The 26,549-nt window shown below is 39.4% G+C and overlaps 1 protein-coding gene across 2 annotated transcripts in view; it reads right to left on the reverse strand.

The window, feature by feature from the left end:
- Window positions 1-26,549, reverse strand: part of ctnna2 (catenin (cadherin-associated protein), alpha 2) — a 375,232-nt gene that overhangs the window by 286,910 nt on the left and 61,773 nt on the right. For both annotated transcript variants that reach the window (XM_061741302.1, XM_061741389.1), the window contains exons 3-6: window positions 22,057-22,252; window positions 15,142-15,308; window positions 14,017-14,136; window positions 13,222-13,488 (exon numbers count right to left, since the gene is read on the reverse strand). In XM_061741302.1, coding sequence (XP_061597286.1) covers window positions 13,222-13,488; window positions 14,017-14,136; window positions 15,142-15,308; window positions 22,057-22,252 — 750 coding nt within the window. The remainder of the gene's footprint in view (window positions 1-13,221; window positions 13,489-14,016; window positions 14,137-15,141; window positions 15,309-22,056; window positions 22,253-26,549) is intronic.

The following is a 26,549-nucleotide window of genomic DNA, read 5'->3' on the forward strand; positions in this document are numbered from 1 at the left end:
TCCATGTCCTCGTTCATTCTTGAATAATTTTAGCGTTACTAAATTGTTTTAGCAAGCACCCAAAGTACTTGATTTGACATTTGAACATGTGTGCTGAGATGTCCTCCTTCCAGGTTCTCCCAACTTTGTTTTAAAGACTTGTCACATTGCAAAACCTCGCCAAAGCTCATCAAAACACGTGTGTCGAGCATCACTGTGTGCCCGAGTTAGGGCTGTTCGATTTTGCCCAAAAATAAAATCTTGATTTTTTTCTCTCAAAATCCGATTTTCGATTACGATTACGATTATTTTGTGAATTGACAAAAGGCAAAGAAATGATTTCAAATATGCTGTTTTTTTATTGAACATTTGCCCCATTGGGCTTTAAGTGCAAACTTTGCTCTTATTAAACCAAAAATGAATGAATAAAGTGCAAAACTCGGTAAAATAAGTTGAAAAAAAGTTTAAAAAAATATAATAAAATATAAAGTTTTATCTCTGAAAAAAAAAAATCAGCAAATCAGCACTTGCAAACATACAGTAAGTTATATTTCCAATTAAATAAAACAAGACATTTTCTAATTAAACTAAACTGGGTCTTTGCATGCTAAATAATAATGCAACCCATGAAGGAGGTAGAGGTGTGTAATGTCAATCATTACATTTGCTATTCACATTTGCAAGTTTTTTGCAAGGAACACGAGCCGGTCTACCGCATCTGGCCTGAGGGATGCCCGGTGGCATGTTACAACGCCCCTCCTACACTAAAGAGCCTCTCCGATGGGGCACTTGTCGAAGGTATTGAGAGGTATTTCCATCAATCATTTATATGGTATCAATCATTAATATGTGTGCAGACAAGGTCAAAAAAAAAAGTGAAAAATCGATTTTTCGATTTTCACGTTTTAACATCGTTCTAATTACATAATCGCGATTACGATTTAAAATCGATTAATCGAACAGCCCTAGCCCGAGTTGTTCAAATATTTGCATAAGAAATAAAATTGAAAGGCAGCTGCAACATTTTGTTGGAGGGAAGTTCCTCATCTACTTTTACTTACTACTTAGATGTTTTTCATTCAACACATAGCACACATGTGGCAAGAATACCTAGTAGTTATGACTGCAAACTGTGTTCCCTTTGATGAAGGCCGGTCGAGCACCGACAGCTGTGGATCAGTGAAGATCGGACTACTCTGCGTTTGAAGATGACTACGGTCTGTTTGTGAAGTGTTCTGTGAACGTATGAATGACACGCCAAGCATACGTAGAACCTCAGCGAGATTTGAAAGTCGCTATCTGAAAAGGCAGACCAGTTAATATATGATGGTAAAGAATAAAAAAAGAAGAATTTGACAGCCCTGTTGACTTTTCTTTGAAGCAGCTCTTCCAAAGCTGCAGAACAAAAAGCCCGACGCCGGCGCAGAATGAATACATGAACTCGACACAGAGCTGGGAACCTTCCAGCTCTGCAGTGATGGTGCAAACCCCCAGACCACTGCGCATCCTATGAATGTATAACGGAAAAAGTCTCGGCGGAGGGGGGCTCGGGCCGCATTTGAACATGAATACACTTCTCTTTTCATTTACTTCCTTTTCAAATTCCGTTAAACACAACGAGAACCCCGAACCAACTCATTGCAGGCAAACATTGCCTCTATCCATCCTATTGACCCCAGACCCCTTTGCCGCTTGCCTCTTTACACAAGTACATATGACTAAAATATAGCTAAACATTTTTTCCCCCTTCAGAAAATGGGCTACAAATATAGGTCACGTAGTGTAATGGAATATGGGATAAAAACAACAAGCAGTCATTTATTTGCAAGACAGTTTTATTTAACATAGAAAAGGATCCTTAACTAAACAACAGAGCAAATCGGAGGAGTTAATTGTAACTGCTCCTTCAAACGCAGTCACAACGGTGACTGGCAGACTGCTGACAGCCGACTGGAACTGCAGGATTGTTTTATCCCTCTGTGCACATTTCTTTCATGCACGCCGCTGATTCTGAAGCCCTTTTAAACACATTCAGTGCTTTCCATTAATCTAACAGCACCGGAACGCGTCCGTGTCATGTCTGAACGGGTTTCCTGGAGCTTCGGTGTAGGATGTTTGACGGCAGTCTTTAAAGTCTGGACCTGGTAATAACTGTGCATCGCTTTTAACACGGCACACGTCTGAACTGCACGCTGTCGCATTAGGAAGTCATAATAGCATTGGGTCTTAATGTGGCAGAACGAACCGCTTAATTAGATAAATAAATAAATAAATAAATAAATAAATAAATAAATAAATAAATAAATAAATAAATAAATAAATAAATAAATAAAAGCAGCACCCGAACTTTCTGACAGTTTTCCAGAATATTATTTTGTTTAGCACTTGAGGCTGTAGCTGCTCTTTTTACAGCGTGACAACCATCACTACCATGACGATGATGGAGACAGGGTCCCCGTATTGACTGAAAGAGAGTGTACTATTCTCTGTTCCTGTCCCTGAAATTAAACCCTTGAGAAGAAGAAGCGAGTTACGGTTCTAACACTTTCTTTTAATCACAGAGCAAAGGCATAAGATGCTTCTCAGTTTTCCGTTACGGTGTCCAGTGCGGTCAGGATGGAAGGTGAAATGTGTTCAATAACCGAAAAAAAGGAAGTCCAGTCACTTTGATTTAAACCTCCCTGTGAAACTGAAATGTTTAAGGAGCTGTGTACCAGCGCATCTCTGTTCTCTGTTCTCATGTTCTGGCCTGAGATCAGCTCAAGATTCCACATCACTTACCTTCCTAAATGCACAGCATGAGCAGTGGAGATCAATGACACTGCACACTGCTTTCCAAAACAGGCAGATAACATCGTGTTCTTTACAAGACTCGTAGTCATGTGTTTAATGTTCACTCGTTTGTGTTTCACATGATTGACTAAATGAGAATACGAGTCGCGCCACTTCCATCCGCAAGGAGAGCCAGAGGGGGGTTGGTAAAAGGCAGCCAGTGGGCTTGGCAAACGAGAAAAAGATTAATTTTCTAAAAGTTTCACGTTCCACTGCTGCACCATTTACTAGACACGACACTCTGAAGATGCAAAAAAAGAAAAGGAGGAAAGAAAGAGAGAAATTCTGCCAAGAAACATTTGCTACTGGTTGCCATTTAGGCTGAAAGTGGGAACAGCATGCGCAAAGTGTCACGGACATACTGCTTAGCAGACACCACTGCGAGATTTAAAAAAAGACTGGAAAAGGGATAAAGGCGATGTGGAACTAACAGGATCGAGACTTAATGCTGGTGAAGCATCAGGCAAAAAGAATGGTAGATTTCATTGGTGCCAAGTAGGTATTGACAGTAAAAGCTATGGTGATGATGGGAAATGACTCATCTGGGTTCTTACATTAAATACCATTCAAAGGGCTTTTTCCCCTCCAACATTTAAGCTGAAGAAAAAAATTCATCATGAATCAAATGGGTACCATAAATATAATAGGCTAAATTTGACATCTTTGCAAAAGATGCATCATTTGTTAAACATTAACCACACGTCACATAATCTGGCTAAAAGTGCAGTTTTAAAGGATTTTTCTAGTTGTTGTGATGTCAAATCTAGATCTGGATGATCGCTGAATGAACACACAGCCATAGAGCCGTAGGTTATCTGAAAATCCCAGCCAACATGACGTGTCAACAATGCCACACTCGCTGAAGCAACGCCACTGGTGCATTAGTGTGCAGCGTCTTCCAAACACGGATCGGGGATAAGACCTCGCAACGGGAAATCAGAGAGTATGAGGTCTGCATTATTCAAACAAGCATGCCTCGCTATTAGTTGATTCTCCTCACGGATGGAAATTCTAGGCAGGCTACTTAGATATTTTTTTATGATAACTTAAAGCTGAAGTGGAAAAGGAGAAAACATGATATATCAAAGCAAGAAAACCTTGGCTGCATTATTTAAAATACCTTCCTTGGGTGCTTTGACTTCATCGTGCCTCTGAGGCTCCAGTAAAGAACAGCCATTTTTAGTAGTTTGTGTTATGAAGCAGCCTCGACTCATCCATCTGGATCATCCGTTTATCATCCAATTTTTTTTTTCCTTATTTAATAGACTTGCTTTTTTTCATTTATTTTTTTTCCCCAAACAGTTCCATTATTGGGCAGACCTTTTCCCTTTTTGGCATTTATACAAAACTTGAAACAACTTATACAACAGTATGAAAAAGAAGTGATTCTAACTATATGCTTATTTGGTTTAGGTAGTCTAAATGTTTGCAACGTGGAGCATCTGTAGTATTACATCAAGAGACTAGAAGCTTTTTGTATTTTAATGCTGCCAGACTTTGAAGCAGCTTTAGCATTGCAACATGGACGGTAAAAAGAAGACAAGCAGCTTCCTTATAATCTTTTATTCTGGTTTTGTCTGAGATCTACAAGGAGTTTCCCGTCAGACAGCACAGTAGGATTCTCAGCTTTCATGCATGTGTGTCCCAATTATTTGTCCAAGTACAACAAAGATGCGTGGGAGTAAATAATACATTTCAAAAAGTCATCAAAGCCGGTGAACTGTGAGTCACACAAACTGTGGAGGACAGTGAGACCGACTAAAAACCTTCTCTGTTCCTGGACTGAAGTGTGTGACACCAGACACGTTTAGTGGCGTTCGAGCGCTGACCGTCCCCTCTACAGGTGACACATGATGCAAGTTGTGAATCTGTCTGCTTGCATACAATACATGTACTGTACAGGCGCCAGCGTGCCCCCGCACCCATAAGACTGAGCAGAACTGAGTGGGCAAGCGGGCTCTTACGTGCTCCACGGCACGGCAAGACACAGGAAACGAAAGATAAAAAAAAAAGAAGAAAAAAGTAATTTGCTGCACCCACTCAGGAATCAAGTCCCAAGAGTTTTTATGCTGAGAAAGGTTTGAAGATGCAGTGAGGTATTTCACTTTGGTGGCTGTTGCAGTTTAATTTAGAGCAGCTGTCCATATATGAAGAGAGTGCTTGGAGTATACCCTAACCATCCATGCTTTGTTAATTTCCGTCTATTTCAGTCCTGCCGGCTAAGAATGCCAACCAAAGAAAAAAAAAAAAAAAACGAAACAGTGAAAGCTTAGTTAAAAGCAGCTAAAAACTAGGAGACATAAATTAAACACCGAACACAAATAGTCTGTACTGTTGTGATAGCAGCTGAGCCCTGCCATCTGAAAGTGCAAGCATCTGCATTCAAAAAAGGCAAAGTGCACTTGGCAAACCAGCCAATCTGATGTAGCAAGACTGAATGTACAATTGAAAATAAGTAGAGCTGAGGAAGCTGACAACCTTCTGGAGGGACCGTGAAGAAGCAGCACAACAGACCTCGGCGTATGAGCGCCGGCTCTAACGAGTATGGATTTTGTTTACCAGGAATTCTTCCACTCTTTCCTCTCCCTCCACTTCTCCCTCGTGCCTTACTGCCATCAAGACAGGACAGTCAGCAGCTAATTACCGTGGAGCAACAAACAAACCAATACTACTCCATTTTCCCTGGTCATGTCCCATTACTTCGGCTTAGGTCTCCTATTCATATTTCTCTTGACAGGTGCATCTGTCTACGGAGAAACAAGGTAGTGCTGCAATCAGCGAGCGGAAGATGTTGTAATTAGGAGGTGTACCTCTGGGCCGACACGTGGCTCAGTCAAGGTGAAAATGACAGTGAAAGTAAGAGTTTTATTGAACACAGCAGGGTCCCTGTCAATAGGTCTGGCACTTTTGCAACTCTGCTCAATGCGTTTATTAATATTTGGTGCCTGTGTGCATTTCATGATTGGGTGCCTGTGCATGTATACGTTTGACCTTCCCCATCAAAGTGTCACTATTCGTGGACATCAAGATACACTCGCGATTGCTCGCATGTTCAAGATTCCGGACGGCGAGAGCAGTCTGTGCGTGGGGAGGACGAGCAAAGTGGGAGAGAAAATAAGAGCCTGGAATGAGACAGCAAGGATAGGACTGCACAGATTGATATAGCAATTACCAAGAAAGCTATCCCTCTGTTCAGAATACATCTACATACATTAGAGCCAGGTTGCTCCCCAGCCACCGTCTCAGAAGCTAGTCCAGCAGTATCTCATACACTAATACAATGCACTGAAAGGTCATCGCCGTGCAGTCACTGCATATATACAAACAGGAAAACTTTGTCTGTTGCTCATACTACAAGGCAAACTTATCCATCATGCTGCCAAGGAAAGAATGAAAATAGCAAAAAACAAGACGTGTACTTCATCATCACATGGGTGCCCCACACAAAGGGAGATAGACAGTAAGTGGGTAGTCGGCGTCTGCTCGCTCTCTTTCTATATTAGCTGTAGCAAGTTTTTAGTGTGTTATCCAATGAACAAAAGTGGCCAATTACCTGTTTGTGACACAGATACATGCATGAAGGGTCGGGAAGCGGTTTGTGCTTGGAGCTGAAGCTTGCTACAGTGAGATTCGAAGCCCTGGCGGTAATGCACGCTCTCTCCCTGAGCTAGAAAGTAAATCCAGTTATAGTTAGCCTGTAATGTATGCAGAGTGACGACCAGCACAGGCTTGTGCAGTGAGACTACAGGCCCTGCAATATAAGGAGGGGTGTTTGCATAGCAATGCAATGCTGCAAACAAATGGGCTGAGAGTATGCCTGTAAGCCTGCTTGCATTTCAAATAGCACTGTGTGGTTCAAAACATCAGACAATGAGAACAAAATGGAACGATAGGAACGGGGAAAAGTGAATAATCCACAGAAGAAGAAGAAAAAGAAGAAAGCTGCTGCAGAGCACAAGAAGATGGAAATGTGAACCGTAGTGAAATGATCTAGGGCAACGTGGACATCTGCTGCAGGCTCAATAATACTCAACGTTTTTATGGTTTTGACCACGTGTGTTTAAGCTGGACATACACGGGCACAAAGAGACGTTAACAGAATTCTTATTACCGGAGCTGTGTGAAAGCCGTGATTGTACAAGATGACTAACATAAGAAAGGGGAAAGCTCAAATCAGGAGGCTTTTACCATCACACATTTATGGGCTTTGAAAATCGGAATGAAAAGGCTGAATCTGATGATCCAATATTCAATTCTCGCTGGCAAAGATCAATTCAGGGATCTATATGCATCAAAACATCTCAGAAGCAGAAAATTGCTTCAATCTAATTATTTTTACAAAACCGTAGAAGGTGATGCAGACTCCTGCTCTGAGCAGGACAGAAAATCTCTGTATCCAAGGACTTGAAGCAAAAGGGGATAAAAATGGAAAAGATAGGAGAGGGTGGGGAATCGGAGAGGGAAGCGACGAGCGAGCATCAAACACAATTAAGCACTGCCATCTGCTGGTCATTTTAGGAACACGTTGTGGGCTTCAATGCTGAGGCTAATGCAGTGGAACAGCTGCCTTTTTGACCACCTGTTTGCACCGGGCCGCTCAAAGCAGATGTGACGCATAAAGACGACTGCACCTACACAAACTTGACGTAATCAGGAAAAATTTCAAAAACACAAAGATGTAATCATTTATCCCTGCTCTGAAGGAGACAAATCTAATTTGCTGGTTGAGGAAGAAGAATGAATGCCGAGGACGGGGCAATCATTTTGATGCAATCACAATTATGTTAAAAGAGATCACCCTCATCTATTCTTTGCAATTCTTGGCTCATCTAATGGAAAGCAGCCGCAGCAGGAGCAGAATAAAATGAAAGCCCCTTCTAACTCGTGCTTATGCTGACAGGCTTTTCCCTTACATTTCTCAAGTAACAGTATTCTTTCATTTTTCAACACTAAAAGAGTTTATGTGAGAAGCACTGACTATACCGTTCACTGGTGATGCTTTTATGTGACACATCAAAATAAGTGCGAAGGTGCAGGAAATACAGAGTCACATTATAAAAAGGCTTTATCAAGTACTGTGCCTTTGATGGTATAAAGATAAAGATGCTCAAAGTGATATGAATCACAGAGATAAAAAACAGATCTTTGCATATTAAGATGGGGAGTGCAGTTACCAGGTAAGAGCTGCAGTCTGCTTCACGTCTGAATATAAATACGAAGAGAGTGCGACGCTGCTAAACAGCTCACCCTCAAGCAGCATAACCAGCCGTAGGAATTGATTGACTGTACTTGTCAATATTTTCATGATCAATTTGTGGTACATCTCGAGGCATTTTAATCTAAAGTAATGGCCACATTGTGTATCTGCGCTGTGACCTAAAAATCTAAGTGTGTGCTTCAGTGTGGCAAAATTACCAACATCCCCGCAGGGCCTTAACTCCATCTGTCCTCCCACTGAGCTCATTTCTCCAAATAAAGACTCTTTCTTACATGACGGAGCCCCTCCTGCACATCCAATTTAAAAGTGGTCATACTTTGTGCAAATTCCAACTTTACCTAAACCTGACAATTTCTGTAACAGTATGGTCCATTTTCAGCGTGTTGAATATATTACTGCCACTTACTAAAGTTTTGTTTTTTTTAAAAGAGAGAAAAGGAAAGCAGTTAGAGATGGTTCATGGGTGAAATGACAACGGCCCCGTGGTGAAAGAGAAATTTCCTCCAACAATGAAAACAAATCTACGTTGGTAAAAACAGAGAAGTGTCAGGTATATTTTGTCAAACATGAGGGAAAAAAAGACGACTTGAAGGGGATTCATTTAACGCTCCATCATATTTTTATGCTGGATGAGATTTTACAAATATTTTGCTGTATGTAAGCGTAACTTAAAACCAAATGATGATTATATTCGTCATATTGAGTTCTGAGAAAAATAACATATCTATCCATTGTTACCCTTAAAAATAAAATTTAAATATTGCTAATAATCAGTAGAAAATCCTGTATGACATTTTGTTTGAAACCACAGTGATCAATCCAACTAAAACTGACATTTATGTCCGACATCAGTAACTACAGTAAAAACTACACAGCAATACCACATGTGACCACATGGGCGCAGCCTAGCCCAATAAAGTTCACAACATTGTTGTGCCAGTAACGCACAACAATGTCCACTAGTAGATGGACAGAGTGGTATTACAAGATGTGCCGTAGCGTCCCACCAAGCCGTGACCATCGAACTCTGGGTTGAGGCTCATGTGCAACGGAGATACCAAATGATAGAGGCTGGCTCCAAAACTTCAGAGCAGCAAAAACAGATTTACAGCCTGTGTCAAAAAGCCGTTTTGGTCTCAATTGTTTTGATTTCACGTCCATGACAACTCTGAGGACGGTACATTTTTTTGTACCACGTCACGAAAATGTATACAAAAGCATACATTTATTTCTAATATGACTGACAGTCAGCTAAGCCAATAGCTGGCAGCTGTCACCTGCTCATTTATTATTGTCACGCTACCTCCCTTAGCGAAGCAACCACCTGTTTATACTTTCCAACATCGGCTAAATGTGGCATTTATTTTTGATTTTGCCGCCGCGTCAACATGTGTCACGGTATATTCTGCTGTAAATGTCTGAAGGCAGCTCTGCAGCTATTTCGGCGGGGGTTTGGCTGAAGGAGCTGGGAGCCAAAGCTAACTTTGATTGACATACGCTGGGCGTTTTCATATCAGCCTCTCGAGCAACATGGTTTCACCCTGTTCCAAGAAAAACTGGCTTCAAAAACAGCTGTTCAGGAACCAACGAGTCACTTGACCTAGTGCCTCGTCCATTGTTTTATACAATCTACGATCCCCACTTATTAGCACACAACTGTCAATGGTTGTTTATCCCAACTCAGCAGAGCCATATGCCCCCATGTGGTCCGAAGTGGTATTGCTACTTCAAAGTGACTTTAATGTGATTTGAAATTAAAGGAGCAAGAGGCAGGATTTATGAAAAAAATGCGTATACGGTTTAAGTTTTCTAGTAATAATGTCAGATGAAGCGTTCTGAACCAAAACGAATGAGCCCTCTAGTGTATCTCTCCGTTGCCTTGAACAGGCTGTGTGCTGCAAAATGTGCTGCAATTCGGACTCCGAATTTCCCGCGCTGGGCGGCGGATGTGACGTCACATGACGCTGCATGCACGTTCTCCCCGTTCTCCCGTGCCGGCTTCGCTGTTGGCTGCAGTTCCCCCCACGGCCGTCGTGGCGAAGGGTGGCGCTAGAGAGTCTCATTTCTTAAAAGGAGCCTCATGCTCCTTTAACAGAGAAAATTAAAGATGAACTGAAAAATACTGATCTAAATTCCTCTCACATGCTTTATTGTGTGTATTTAAGGGCTCCCAAAAGTACACAGGCATAACGGCAGCGTCTCTGTTGAAAGTCACCCAAAATGAAGTCAATTGAATCCCTTGCTGTCCTTTTTTTTTTCCCTAAATGCAAAACAGTCTAAAATGAATTGATTTATTAAAAAAAAAAAAAGATCTGTCTCATCGCCCACCTCCACCCTCAGGAAGTGTGGTTACTCGGGGGCCATTGGAGGGATAAGCTCAACATCTTTGATAATGTACATGTCGACAGAGTAGAACAGAGTTCATCTGGATTCCCCTCGACTCTATGGATGGCGGCACATATTCTTGGCATAAAAATGGAAAGATTTAAGACAACTACGTTTCTTTAATTCTAACAAAACCAGTTAAGTGTCCGAAGTGTGAAGGAGATTCTTACTGGATCTCGTATCTGCATTTTTCAGTGACTAAATATTATGTAATCCATGACTTGAAGAGGCTGTGAGAGATATAGATACGGTGGTATAAAATGAATAAGTCAGTGTGACCAGAATGATGATCAGTTTATCTGACGGAGACCTGAACTCGTTCACCTCCCACAAATACTCAACCGAGCTCCAGTTTTAAAGGACATTGATCTGTGTATAGTCACACTCTGTATTATTATCATGTCCGCTGTGTAAGACAGAACACACCAACGTAATAAAAATATCAAAAATTAGTAGTATGAGAAGCAGTTGGATGATTGAAAACCAGAAGAACAGCCTACTGTGAATGTGTTTAATCAGCAAACTGACGTCAAACAGATTGTGTGTGTGCCCTAAAACCAAAGCCAATGCACAGTCATGTACACAAAAAAAATTAAATTAAAAAGACCACTGTGCCTCGTGGCTCACTATATCAGTTTATTAGTATTCAGAGAAGACCTGACCATGGTCTTTGACTCTGTGGGAAGTTGGGAATTAAACATGCGCAAGTGTCAGTACAACGCAGGGGGTGAAGCAAAGGGCAATTTGTCTAATTTAACTGCTGCTTGTCTGCCAGCCGAACGGAATTGAATTAAGTATATCTTTTGCTTTTCCAGGATCCCATACTGTTTTGCATAAAGAACAGAGCTCATTTGATTAATTTCAACTTTGGCCTCATGTAAAATTAAAAGAACGGCATGATGAGAAGGGGGCATTATTGGAAGCTCTGAAAGTTTCTAATTCCTTTCTTAAGTTTTTCCTCTCAGCTCTCGCTGTCAAGGTTTCATCCAGCTCATCACCTTCGATGCTATAGCTCCCATCAGGAGCATCTTCACTTCTCTACAGGCAAATGTAAATGTTGGGTTCTTTTATTTCCAAACTATCACCACAAGATGTCACTAGCATGTCAGAGTGGCATGCTTGGAGGCTAAATGAGTTCAAGGCCTGATCCTAATCTTCAACTATTTTGTAAACTGTCATAATCTTTACTTATGTCACAGCTGTAGTGCATGAGTGTGTGACATCATGAGCCTTTAACGACTTTAAAAAAAAAAGGGATCCACACTTTGAGTATCTTTTAAAACAGGTTACCAATGATGCATACACTACAGGAGAGTCTTGATATGTGCAAACCTGTAGAAATGGAGCGCTAATGGCTAGAAAAATGAGCAAAAATAGCAAGAACCAAAGTACTCATTTCAAAAAATTCAAGTGAAAGATCAGAGTAAAAACAATCTTTCACAGCTTAATCCAGTAATATCTGGGTTTCTGACAAATGGCTCCACAAATTCTATAAAACCAAAAGTAATATGAATTACAAGAGAAAAGCAACATCAAAGTAGGCTGAAACAGGCTTAAATATTAAAAGCAGACTTTCAAAGTCCGCAGAAAAGAACAAAAAAGACTGCAAATGCCTCCTGACACCAAAATGTAGGGCTGCTTCTATCTGCTGTGGCGTGACAGGATTAAATATTACAAGGCTGCAGAGGATTTCAATTCTCATTACACAAAACAGTGATGTCACTCTGAAACTGAATGATATATTTCACATTTTTAAATGTAACTCAGTTGTTATTTAGAGCTAAAATGTCAAAACTGTGCACTTCAGAAACAAATGGAGGCTGGTGATTTAGTGACACAACCTGAGAGTCTCTTACTTTACAATTTATTGCAATTATTGATCCAGTTTGTATACATTTGTATACATACACAGCCATATTTTACAACCCAGTCGAAATTTAATAATTAACATTATTTCAAACTGGAGCTGTTGAAGGTATCATGATCAGTTGGACTGTATGCCGATGTTTTGTTGGGATTCTTGAATGACGTGGTGCTGAATTTAAAATTGTTTTATATGCGTCAGCTTCATCTCATAAATCTACATGCAAACACAGATTTGGCTTCATTGGTCAGGAAACGAGATGAGGGTTGTACAAATGTCTTTAAATCTGATGCATAAATCATGGCATTGCGTTTGAATTTAACAAAAGGTTCTGAAGCCTGCTGCTTCCCTCGCTGTTGGTTTTCTATCCTACGAGACACTTTCAATCAAAATCAGGTTTAATTCAAATATTTGTAAAACCAAATTGCAGAGCTGGTTCTGAAAGGATGTCGGCCCGGGGTCAATGTCAGTTTTCATCCACTAGATGGCAGCAGAAAGTCACGTTGAAATGAAAACCATTTCTATGCATGATAGTTTGTTGTATTGTGTGAATTTTAAAAAGTGCCAAGGAAAATAACACAAATTAACCACATGATCGAAAACAAAGGCATGGGTTTGCCAGAGACAGATGGAATAAAATTAAACACTTAAGACACTGAAGTTCTAACTCCCACAAAATTGTCCAAATAGCAGTATTTCTAAAAAGTGTTTTGAAAAGTGTGCAATGAGGGAAATTGTGTGAAAAAAATGAATTACATGAAGCGCTACAAGCCACCATTGTTAGTCTCTCTTAAAGACTAACTTGGTGATCTCTCAGACAAAAATGAAAAGCATGTTTCTTTTCCCCTATTATGAGATTATAAAAACCACAATGTCCAAAGACAAATATGTACAGTATACCAAAAGCATTACTGGATGAATAAAAGCATGCCTGCTGACTTACGTCAAATTCATTGAGGGCAGCAGCCAGTTCTCCGATGCCGGCGTGTCCATGTTTCTCATCGGTGGGAGAGGTGGCTTGAGCAGCACTGGAGATGCCGCCTATGGCCTCCTGGACTTGCTTAAACACGTAGTCTCGGTTGGCACGTGTGGCCGCCACGTCCGGGTGCCGCAAGAAAGCCTGTGAGGCCGTGTACAGCATGGTGGCATTTTTCTTCAGAGCTCCACGAGCAGCTGCCATCTCATCTCGACACTGAGGGTCTTTGAGCTCCTGAAAAGGTGAAGAAGGATCTCAGGTGAGCAGCAGCAACCACTCTCATCTCCCAAAATAAATACAACAGAAACAATACAGGCAAAAACAAGGAACGCATCAGTAATTCACAACAAAGGGAATACATAAAAACTAGATCCTATTTCAAGAAAAATACTGTTTAAAGAAAGGAAAAATTCCACTCCCATGAGATGAATTAGTTTAATTCCAAATGCACAAAGTTAGAAGCGGTTTCAGCAGATCTGCAGCTGTGCAGCTTGATAGAATTCAGTTTAGTGATTTGCTTTGGGACGACTCGGCAGTACAGTCTCCTGCCAGGCTGATGTTTGCTTGAAAAATCCTCCAAGAAATTTTTGACACAAGACCACAAAAGAAATTAAAGAAAAAGAAAAATGATGTGGTAACATGCAGCGCAAAACCTCCAGTTGATATTTTGTTAACATTGCTGCCAAAATACTATTTAAGAAAATGTCATTTCACTGGAAAAAAATGATTCATGAAATCATGAGATGTGAGGTTTCAAGATACCTGCTGTCTCCGGGCAGCCACATAGTTGAGCTTGACCATCTCTTTTCCAAATTCTTTGAAGCGGTTGGCCAGGTCCTGCTCGTTGGTAGCATTCTTTACTCCCTCCAAGGCCTCCTCCACCTACCACAAACACAGACAGACTTTAAAACCTCTGAACACAACTGAATAAAGACCAAGTTGAAGTAAGAAAACAATGCCGAATGTGTTGCATCATTCTTAATTTTATTTTTTTGTAAACGGAACAAAACTTGCCAATCTTGTATGTGGTGAGCTTGTTTTTTTCCTCAAAACTGCTCTCATATCATTTATTTTTAGTGTCAATTAGATTTGAACAATGTAATCACCATTAAGTTGTGCATAGAATTATTTCAGCAGCCTCAGTCCATTTCGTGGATGCATTTTTTTTATTGTAAACCCTTTTTTTTTTACCACCTCGTGAAAGAGTAGCCGAAAATGTAATTGAACTGAGAGGAGAAAGAGAGACAGGTAGGTTTTTAAGTGGCCGCTGAGATGGCCGGGCTTATACAAGCTTGAGTTAAACCCCTGTGTGAGCTCCAAGAAGGAAGATTGAAAAAAGGACTGAGTGTGCAGGACTAACTGAGAGACTGAATGTCTGCAGGCATGAGTTTGTCTCAGATTACACCAAATGCATATTGTTTTTTTCCCCTCACTTTCTGTATTAACTTACCTTAAAAAGCCCCAAGCTAATGTCATAATAATTGACCAAGAAACCCATTTTCATCAAATTACTACAATGAATAAGAGCAGTTCATGACACTGGGGCATTTATGATGAAGTGGTTGTCAGGATTCTGCTCCACGTCTCATTTATATGCTAATATTTGTGATAAAAGCCTACAATGTGCGGATCATTCAGGAAAAGGAATCAATTACATCATAGGACACTCAATACATTGAGGAGGGATGGAAACACAGAAAAAGAAACTTACATCTGTTAAAAGATTTGGGAAGTTAATTCAGTTTATATGAAAATAGTCCTCATTGCAGGTCTTATGCAACCTAACCTATGAATGCAAAACTTTGAACTTAGAGCCGTCAGGCCACAGGGTCAAAGAACCCATTTGTTCAGGGAAGTTCATATCACATACTGAATGATTGCACTTACAATTTTAAGATGGGCCAGCAGCCTCATGACATCAGCCATATCAGCGAGGATGAGCAGACGGGTGACAGCTGACAGCAGGGCCCGAGCTGCCCTCACCATGGTGCCACGTTTCACAGAGGAGCAAGGGTCATCGGCAAACTCAGACGAGGCGATGCGCATAGTCTCTCCTGAAATGGGAAAGGGAGAAGCTGAACGTTGTGTTCAAGTGTCTGAGACAGAGATGGCACATGTGTACGTAACGCGGATGGTTAGCAACCCGCGGCTCTTTAGCGCCGCCCTAGTGGCTCCCTGGAGCTTTTTCAAAAATGTTTAGTGGGAAAGGGAAATTTATTTTTTGTTTTAATTTGGTTTCTGTAGGAGGACAAACATGACACAAACATTCTTAACGTTTTCCAATGCTGTAAAAATGTGTAGAATAAATATTAAATTTCAACATTTCTGTTTAAGAAGATTTACGTCATAGCCTGCGACACACACCAGCAGGGCGGGGGGCCAGGCAGGAGGCTGTTGGAAACAAACCGGCCAAAGGGATTGTTTCCAAAGGGAAAAAGAGAAAAATAACTGAGGAGAAAAGAGGATTCAACGTTTCTTGTAGGGCTGTGCGATTAATCGATTTTAAAATCTAAATCGGATTTATTAATCAAGACGATGTTAAAAAAAGGAAAATTGGAAAATCGATTTTCCTTTTTTGCAGCTGGCTGCATTACAGACAGAGCTCGTCTAGTTCACTTTGTTTGGTCAAGAAAATTGTAAATGTTGTCACTTTACTAAACTCAAGGAGGATTTACAGTATCTTTCAATTGCACTTCATTCCCAATAGGGAAAATTGTTTGCTATTTTTCTTTAAAAATAAAGATAAAATATTTGAAACAATTGTCTTTTGTAGTTTTACCAAAAAAATCGAAATCGAAATCGAAAATCGGGTTTTCAGAGAAAAAAATTGTGATTTTATTTTTGTCCAAAATCGCCCAGCCCTAGTTTCTTGGACCGAATCATTTGCATTCATTGCCTGAATGTTAATAATATAACTAATATACATACAAACAGCATGTGTTGCCTTCATTATAAGGCTTATACAAGACTTTTAATTTTTTGCGGCTCCCAACATATTTGTTTTTTTGGTCCAATATGGCTCTTTCAACATTTTGGGTTGCCGACCCCTGACATAACGTAACCATCAGCATGTTTATTGTTTAACATCAACTGCATATAAGCTGTAATGGGATGTAAATGAAATGAGATGACAAAATGTCCCTTGGATCTATATGTACGACATAGATCCAAAATAGTAAAACAAAGTTACACTACTGCCATCATTACAAGTATTTCAGGAGGTGTGAAATAACTTGGCCAGTGTACACAAACATTAGCTTTGACTGCTACTGCCAGTTCAGAGCTGGTTCAACATCTACCCATGTTCCCCAAAAATGCAATCTGTAGTGAATGGGAAGCCAGTGCAGCTGGATTAGTGAAGGGGAGATTTCGTTATTAGCCTGCAGCAGCATTTTGGACAACCTGAAGATACCCCAGTGATTCCTTTTTGTAAACATGTGTAAAATAAAGTTACAATAATCGAGATGTGATGATGAAATTTCAGTAAAAATGTAAAAAAAAAAAAAACCCACCAATTAAAATGATGACAAACATGGTCATTTTCAGAGAAAAACATGTCTAGAGTATTACAAAAACAACTCTCAATCAAAGCCCAAAAAATACTTATTTGATTTATTTATTAAAGAGAAATATTTCTTTATTTAGAAGTAAAAAAACAAAAAAAAAGAAAGAATTTCTGATCCGAGTAGACAGCCGTTGGGGAGAGAAATGTCCCTGCAAATCCACCCATCCATCTACTTTCTATGTCTGATAAGCCGTGTTCAAGGTTGAGAGGAACCGCAATCTTTCCCAACTGACAGGCAGGATAAAAAGCTCCATCGAAAGGTAAGCCAAGAAACCATGAATGTTCATTTAGAAACATATGGTTAATTCAGAATCACAAATAAACTCCCTCACACACATGTTTGAACATTGGGAAGAAAGGGAAACCAGACAAATGTCCATGTAGACATCAGGAGAACAACTGCAAAGAAAAGCTCAGAACAACCAGCACTCTTCTTGCTGGGAGGCAGCAGTGCTGACCACAGCAGCCCCTTGCTAAGCATTCCTATAAATACTGACCATAAATTCTTTGTGCAGGATCAGTACTGAATTTGCCAACAACAGCTCCCTAAGCATGCAATAAAATTACTCGGTAAATAACATTGTTTACCCTATGGCAATGACCAAAAGTCTTATCAAAGAAAAATGCAATTAATAAATCCTACGAAGAGAAGAATGAATCAGTCAGTAAAACTGTGCAAGCTGATGAACAAACCTTGTTACTAGTAATCAACCACTTTGGCTTCATCCCTCTTGGAGGGGGTTGCCACGGAGATCACACACATTCATACCATGAAACTGTTTGGACTTGTGGCTCAGCTAATAGAAACTAAAGTACAAAAGGGTATGATTACTGAATTCCCCTCTGCCTTTAGTGAGAAACTTTGAGCTTATCATGACAAGATGAATGAGGTTGCAGTTACAGGCATTTTACATTTGCATGCATGTTTTGTTCACCTGTTGGCAAATGAAAATGACTACATTTGCATCTAGTTGTAATATTAGAGACATCTAATAAATAACATCTTATTTGTTTGAGCAAAATTTGATCAAATTGATTTTAAATGCATACGTTTTAAAAACAAAAATGCAAGAAATCTACACTTTTCTTTCAATTTGCCTCTGAAGGTAAATGTTTTTTTTCGTTTGAACACAGCCTTACGTTGGTTGTACTGCTACCATGTGGGAAGAAGTGCTTTTTGATGACAGTTGTAGTGACAATCTGTGGACCAACATTTTATGTAACCATGCGCCATGTGCCAAATAGCTGTGTGCCAAGACTTTCATGTCAGTAGTTAGCATGTGCCTGCAGCCAAATGGTGCAGACTATGTAAGATGAGCAATGACGCCAACATCACGCTAACTGCGAAGCTTCACCAGAAGCTCAACATACTGATTCAGTAATATTGTTATGTAACAAAGTTCCAGACTTATAAACAGTGGTTGACACATTTATTCTTGTGAGTCACTCAAGTCACATGTGCAGCAATGACCCCCAGGTCCCAACCAGTGGTTGTTACATGTAATGAACCCATTACATGTAAAGTGTCTTTTTTTTCAAAATGAATGTGTGAATCGCTGTGAAACTGTCTGGGGAGATTTACAGGTGGGTTTAATGTAGTTTTTTATGCTGTTTAACATAGATGGTGTTTCCTAGTCTCTTCAACTATCCATCTTCTACGTACAGACGTTGACTATGCTCAGAAGTGTCCTTTGTGTCGTGGCTATAGGGGGGCTGCTGACTTTTTAACCTGAGGAGCTGGCTCTCCTGCATTGTCAATAAGCTTCTGTATGAAGCTTCTAAGGCCCCGTTTACACGGGGCAAAAACTGAGGCGTTTTCATGCGTTTTGGCCGTTCGTTTACACGAAAACGGAGGTCAAAGCCCCCAAAAACGATCATTTCTGAAAACTCCGGCCAAAGTGGAGATTTTCAAAAACTCAGTTTTCACGTTTGCGTCTTAACAGAGAAAACGGAGGAAAACTGAGATTTACGTCACATTATGCGACAGAAACGTCACCAGCAGCGTCATGAGTGCGACCTGCGTTTACAATTTGTTTGGCCACTGTCAATATTTTCTTTTATTTTACCCGTTTTAAATTCTCTCAGACTCTCGTTCCGTCTTGGAAGTAAAGCCTGAATTATGGTCCCGCGTTAAATCGACGCAGAGCCTACGGCGTAGGGTACGCGGCAATGCGCGCCGTACGGTGTGCGTCGCCGCGTGCCCTACGCCGCAAGCTCTGCGTTGGTGTAACGCGGAACCATAAATCAGCCTTAACTGGAAGTTACACGTGTCATTTGTTGATGTTTTTTCCAGGATTCTGATTGACTGGTATGACGTAACAGCGTTTTCATGCGGGTCCGTGTAAACGAGGATATTTTTGAAAACGTAGAGGGGAAAATATCCGTTTTTGTAAATACCCGGCTACGTGTAAACGTGGCCTAACAAGCAAGTCATTGGACTAATTTACATCTCAAATGGGGCAATGTCACATCTGTATTGGTCTCTATACTTTGCTTTCTGTGCTAAAACAGCAGGTAATTGAGCCTTCGCTGTATATGACCATAATATTAGTTTTTAATACCAAGAAAGACAAGGTTTTATTATTCAACATATAGGTTTTACGGAGAGTGAAAATCTATAATGTCTTCATCAAGGTTTCGCACCATCACATACAGCCCAAGTTTTAATGATGTGTGACTTTAGGGTAAACAACTCTAGAGCTAGACTAATTACTGTACGTCCACAAGGCTGCACTCATGAAGTAATGCTCAAAACTGAGTTTCACTCTGTTTAAATGAGCAGATTTGCCCTGCCACTACTGACTGTATAGCATTTAAATTCATGCTGGCATTTCACATGTTCTGACGTGAACAACCTTTCCCTGATTTTCGCAAACATTATGCATTTAGGCCAGTCACAAGCACACTACCCACCCATTAAGCCCACCATAAATATTTTTAGAGTAATGTCGGTAGCACTTCTCATTCCACTTATGACTGACTGAGCATTATCTTTATCAATTTCGATGGACTAATATATTTGGCATATCCCTAAAATCATAACAAACATGTGCAGCAAAAGAATAAAGTGCTTTCACATTAACTATTTAACATTACTTGATATTTCAGGCATTGATTTGTTCATTCCTGAAAGTAGTCGTTAATATGACAGTTTGACGGTCTGTTTTTTTAGCACAAGCAAGGACAAAGAAAATCATTTTCTGTGTCTTCACTGACCAGCTTTAAAGAATTTATAAAATAAAAACAATGCTGGTAATGCCAGTAATAACAAAAAGAAACAATAAAAAAGGGGGAGGGGATTAATGGCAATGTACAACTGAAACTGTTACACAATATACAAGTAACGCCATTCTAGACGATTGAAGACTGGTCATGGGTCACTGACATCTTTAGTTCACATTATTGTGAAAACATTCAGAGCGTTAAAAAAAATGTCAGTGCCGTGAGGGTTTGAGAGTATCTTGGGAAAACTATTTTTACTTCACGCAATCCACAGCTGCATCAAGAAATGTAACCTACAGCTGCATTAATCCGTGAGGAGGGCATATATAAACTCTGCAGAAAAACAAAACTCAGTTCTCTGGGCTTTAGTTAATCTGAGATGGACAGAAAGATTGGACATGTGCTTTGTGGTCAGATTATTCCACATTTCAGCTAAAGGGGTCTAAATGGCAAAGGAGAGAGAGACGATCCAGGCTGTTATCAGGAAGAGGTGAAAAGAAATCTGCATCTGTAATGGTATGTGGGTGCAAGTGCAGTGACCACGCAGTTGCATATACGAGTGAATACTGATGCAGATGCATGGACTGGAAGTTTAGAGAGACATATGGTACCATCCAAATCTTTTGTTCCTCCTCCCCCTGGAGATCTGTGGTTATTTCAGCAGAAAAATGCCAGACCTCATTCTGCATGACTTAGAACAGCACGACTTTATAGACGCGTCTGCTTGACTGACCCATCTGTAATCCAGATCTGTTTGCTATTGAAAATGTACTGCACATCTTCAAGAGAACCAGACAAACATGTCCACAGACTGCTGAGCAGCTAAAATGTGCTCAATCTAAGACATATATTCCTCTGGCGAACACTCTGAGCTTCACATGGATCACAGAATACTTCTAACTTGTGTAAGCAACAGTAGCAATAACATATTCTAATCCCATCCATCCATCCATTTCCTATACCCGACAGGTCGCCGGTCTATCGCAGGGCCACATATACAACAAACCGGACTGTGCAATAACCAGGACAGTGCAATAACACATAATACTTATTTCTTTTCTATCCATATTAGATTAGATTGTCCTTTATTCCTCCCTCAATGGGGAAATTCTCTTTGTGCAGCAGCAGTACACATCTACACATTTTTTTATATTTATATATATATATATATATATATATATATATATATATATATATATATATATATATATATATATATATATATTTATTTGGCACTGCAGTTTTTATTTCTATTTTTTTTATTCTATTTTTGTTTTATTTTTATCATCTTTATTTTACATTTTTTATCTTTTTACCTTTATATGGGTGTTTGGTTTTTGGGGTGTTTGATTTGTATATGACAGTGCTGTGTGAGTGAGATGGAGATGTCAATTTCCCCGAGGGAACCTCCTAAAGGGATTAATAAAGTCGGCTGAATCTGAATCTGAATATACAGACAAAAAAACAGGCATACGTACAAAAAATGGGCAATCTAATTATCAGTTAACCTACTATGCTTGTTTTTGGACTGTGGGAGGAAGCCGGAGTACCAGGAGAGAACCCAAAAGACTTCAACAGGCCCATGATATTCTCATGTTTAACTGGAATATAATTTGATTCTACTTCAGCAAATAAAAACATATTTGAGAGTGTGAAGAATGTGTAGAAAAACTGGATTGAAAAAAAAAATCTGATGTAGGTGTTTTTAAAGCCACCTACAGAGAGAGAGGAAAAAAAGGTTCCCAAAAGATTCTCTATAAATAATGGATGACACTTCAAGTTTAGAAACAAGGCACACACTTATATGGCACGCTGCTGAATAAAACTTTAAATTCTAATTTATTCTCTCAGAGTAGAATAATAATAATACAGACTGAGGTAGATTATCAATTTCTAAACATGCAATTGTGAATAAAACATGTCAAGGGACAACTAACAATGACGATACTTGACCGGTGTTACTCAACAACGGCAGCAGCCAACAAAGCATCTCCATGAAAATATTTAAAAGTTACCTTGCTTCCGAACATCCTCCACAGCAGCAATGAGCTCCTCCTTGAGGTCCTGGCTGTCTTTTGCAATCTGCTCCCCCTTTTCTAGGAAGTTCTGGGTGGCCTGCTCCACGGACACGGCCAGGACATGAGCCTTCTTAGAGCGACCCTTCTTCTTACTGGATGGGCCTTTGTTGCTGGTATTCACCAGAGTAGTCACCTGAGAAAGAAGAGAGGGCAATCAATACAAGTCAACATTGTGTGAAAAGTCTGATAAATGAGAAAAAAAAAAATGTTTAAAATCCTTTATATAGCTACTTTAATTAAGTAGCTGTTCCACGGTTTGCTGAGTATACATTTCGTACAGGTGTATAAAGTAATACAGCATAATAAAATGTCCACAAAATAAGTGTATTTTATTATGGTACAGTAGGTGTTCATTTTACATTCACTTAATAAAAAGAGGTGTGAATTAATTTATTTAATGTTATGACTAGGGATGTGTACCGAGAGCCGGTATTTTTTTGGTACCGGTTCCTAATTGGTCGGTACCAGAGTACAGCCAAAAATTCTGGACAAATGATACTATGATCGGAGTTTTTTTTAAAGAGAATCTACCCAGAGCAACATAACTAGGGCTACAGCTATCGAATATTTTAGTAATCGAGTATTCTACTAAAAATTCAGATAAAATAAATTTTTGTTTAGTTAAAGAGCAATTATGAATATACATAAGATGTTAGATGTTAATTGACATTACTAAGACTAAATTATATAATACAGTAGGTTCATGGCTGTGCATTTAAAAACCCTGAACTTACACCAGTTGACCAAATTCACTGCCTTGAGTGCCTTCACTCAAAAAACTAAGGATCTTACCAAGAAATGTTCTTATTTCCAACCTAAAAATGCCATTACACCTGATAATACACGTCACTTAAAAGGTTAGGTGTTTTTCCCACGTGTTTCAATTGAACTTTCATTTGTGTCAAGCAAATTTTAAGTTCTAGTTAGGTTTTAAGTTAAAGTCTTGATAAGATTTTGAGTGTTCAAAATAAAATGATGAGACCTGCTGTATTGGAGCTTATTAGGCACCAGTGCTACTTGATGTTTTATCCATCAATGACTACAGAGCTAAAATTGAAAACTACCCAGTTAGCTTTATTACGTTTTTATTTTTCACCCTCATCAATCTACAGCTCTGTGTTTTTACAGATTAAATGCATTAGCCACGCATCGACAGTCGTCATAATTAATAGAAACCTGGCCCTCCACAGGGCTAACGTTATGTTAGCAAGGTACCGTAACATTAATCTCATTAATTAGCGCTACGTTAACTTAATTTTACCGTGTCTCGGGTGACCAAGGGAGGACATACTGTTGTGGTATCAAGCTCTGTCTTACAGTGAAGACATGCAACAGTGTTCGCCTTGGTGTCCAGCTTGAAATGCTCCCACACTTTTGACATTTTCTGCCTTTTCTTTTAGTTAAAACCAAACATATCCGCCGCCTCTTTTTTCCTTCCTTTACGTGCGTGGCGTCAGCACGTAGTCCGGGAAAAATACCTGCTTTGAGTTGCAAAATTAAACAATTCCTCGCGGCAGAGAAAATTCCTGGATCATTTTTTGTGATCGAATTACTCCAATTATTCGAGGAATCGTTTCAGCCCTAAACATAACTGTCGCGTAATGATACTGCCGCCGTCAACAGGTTATGAAATAGTGCCCCATTGTTTTCTCTAGCGAATATGTCAGCCGTCAGAGCTAAGCGATCAAAGGTATGGACTCACTTTATCAAACGTAATGAAGCTTCGGCTCAAAGCAATATATGCCAGAAAATAGTTGCGTCCAAAGGGGGGTAACACCAGCAATGTCATGAAACACTTGCAGTGTGCTCACAGTATAAAAATTAAGGAGTGCGGCGTGTTTGACTACCTAAACAACGAGGCTAAAGTTAGCATGCCGTGCAGGTAGACTGACACGGCTTTGTCATCATCATCAAGTCAAGGTGAAATTATGAATCATTAAGTTGGTAGTTCATTTACTCAGGAGAATGCATTATCAATTTTAGCACCGCTGATATATGTTATGTTTTATACACTAAATTACATGTCGTGGTATTGATAAGAGTATCGATAAATAGTGGTACCGATAAGGAGTATTAGTATCGATAAATTCCTAATGATACACATCCCTAGTTATGACCCTGAGGTCATAGACAAGTGATGCTGGTCTAGACTGTTTTGAATATTCTTACCTTCAATTTCTGAGTTCAAATGATGGTTTATATATCTCTAATAAAGTGATAAAGCCTGCACTTTCAACTAAAACATCAATACAATGATCTTAGAGAAGCAAGTACCGTATTGGCCTGAATATAAGACGGGGTTTTTTGCATTGAAATAAGACTGAAAAAGTGTGGGTCGTCTTACATTCGGGGTCTAGACGTTATACCCATTTACACCGCTAGATGGCGCCTGATATCTTTAAAGCGAATGCCGAACTAAACTCCCCAGGCCAAAGGGAACTCCTGTCACGAAGAATAAAAATAAAAATAGCAGTAGCATGAAGAAGAAAAATAAAAAATAGCGGTAAGAAAAAAAAGAGAAGAAAATAACAGAAGAGATAACAGAAAATGGAGAAATGTAGCGACAATCTGGAGAAAAGTGGGTCGAAGAAGTTATGATGCAAACTTCAGGATCATGATTTGAATGAGGCAAAAATAACATGCTTTTTCTCTCAAGTATATTGTTATAATCATTTGTTTCAGATGTACTGTAATTATTTTCTGTATAAAAATTTTATTTGGTGTTAAAAAAAAAGTCTTTTTCAAATTTGAGTCTTGAAAAAGGGGGTCGTCTTACAATCAGGGTCGTCTTATATTCGGGTCAATACGGTATTTGAAATAATTTTAACTCCATGATTCCACCATGTAAATAAAAATTACAGTAGCCAATATTCCCAAAATTGAAAACGCCTGCACATCAGACTTTGCAGTGGTCAGTGAACCTGTAAAAAACAAATAGGATCATGGTTTCTCTGTCTTTTCAACATTAAAAAGACTGAATGAGAGTGGTTTGTTTGTAAGGGTTTCCACGAGAAGGGTTCCATATGGCAGCAGATTAGATTTACATTTGCAAAAGTCCATCTGAACAAACCACTAGACTTCTGTAAACCATGCACTTCAAAAAGATGAGACCCCAGTGGAGGTGTTTGGCTGCAATGCACAGCGCCATACAAAAAGAAGAAAAAAAAAAGGGAGCATATCAGCAAAAACACTTCACACAGGGTGTCAAGCACAGTGGTGGATGAAATTATGATTAAGATGTGCAGCCTCGGGATCTCAGCACCTAGCAGTTACTCAGTTGGATACCATAGACGTCTACAGTCAAATGTTACACAACATAGCTGATTTAAGATGTTAAAAATCTGTTCTGAAGAAACAGGTAGTCAGTGCAGATGCTGTAAATCTGGCATAATGAGTGCTCTCTTCCAGCATTCATGCTTCTGAAATTGTAATTGTGATGATTTTTTTCCCTCCCCTTAGGGAGACGAGAAGGAAAGAATCACAGCAATTCAATCAGAATGTTATAAAAGCACACACAAGTGTCTGCGTTGGCTCAAGAGGAACACGGTTGTACTCTGGAAATGTTTTTCAGGTGATAAAATTCACTTTTTGAAACAGACTTGGATCTAAGATGTGAGTCAAAAATGTTTTTTGCTTGATTACTTGGGTTCAGTGCCAGGGCTCGAAGTTTTACTTTGACTTTGCAGTTTTACTTGAAGTTTCTGTCTTTGATCTGCAGAAACAATCTTTAAGATCTCAGAAGTCTTGTCCTGGATGAACCATAGAAAAGGCTTTGCATAGCTTGACATCTAAAATACAATTGTGAAACTCAAGCTGTGTTATCAGCATAAATATGGAAATGGATGCTATGCTTCTTGATGGTGTCTCCAAAAAGGAAAGTAGGTAAAGATTATAAGTTATATATTATAAGTGTTGGACCTAAACACTGAGGAATGCCACAGTTCATTTTATGCCTTTTTTGATGCTGACTGATACATACTGGCAAAATGACTCCATCAGTAAGATACTACTCACTCCACTTAAAAACCGTGTCTATAGGGTGGTGCACATATGCTATGCTTAAATGAGGTCAAACTAAGACTTTTTAAAACATCCATATTTAGTTCATTTGCCATCGTTACAAGTGCTATGCGATAATTATTAGGGGTGTAACGATACACTAATCTCACGATACGGTACGATACACGATATTGAGGTCACGATAACGATACGATACGATATTACAGTATAGCAGTATTTTTTAACAACCTTGAATGAGGAACATATGACTGGAAAAAATTGTCTTTTATTTGAAAGACACAAAATACAAAACAATACTGTGCATTTGCCCTATTGTTACAGTTTGTAATGCTTTATAATTGTTTAAGTTTTAAAAAGAAAGCCAGGCCAACCATTTTCCACAAACTGAACTAAAAGTAAAGGTTCAGTTT

Source organism: Cololabis saira, chromosome 1 (assembly GCF_033807715.1).
Source record: "Cololabis saira isolate AMF1-May2022 chromosome 1, fColSai1.1, whole genome shotgun sequence".
Taxonomy (NCBI): Eukaryota; Metazoa; Chordata; class Actinopteri; order Beloniformes; family Belonidae; genus Cololabis; species Cololabis saira.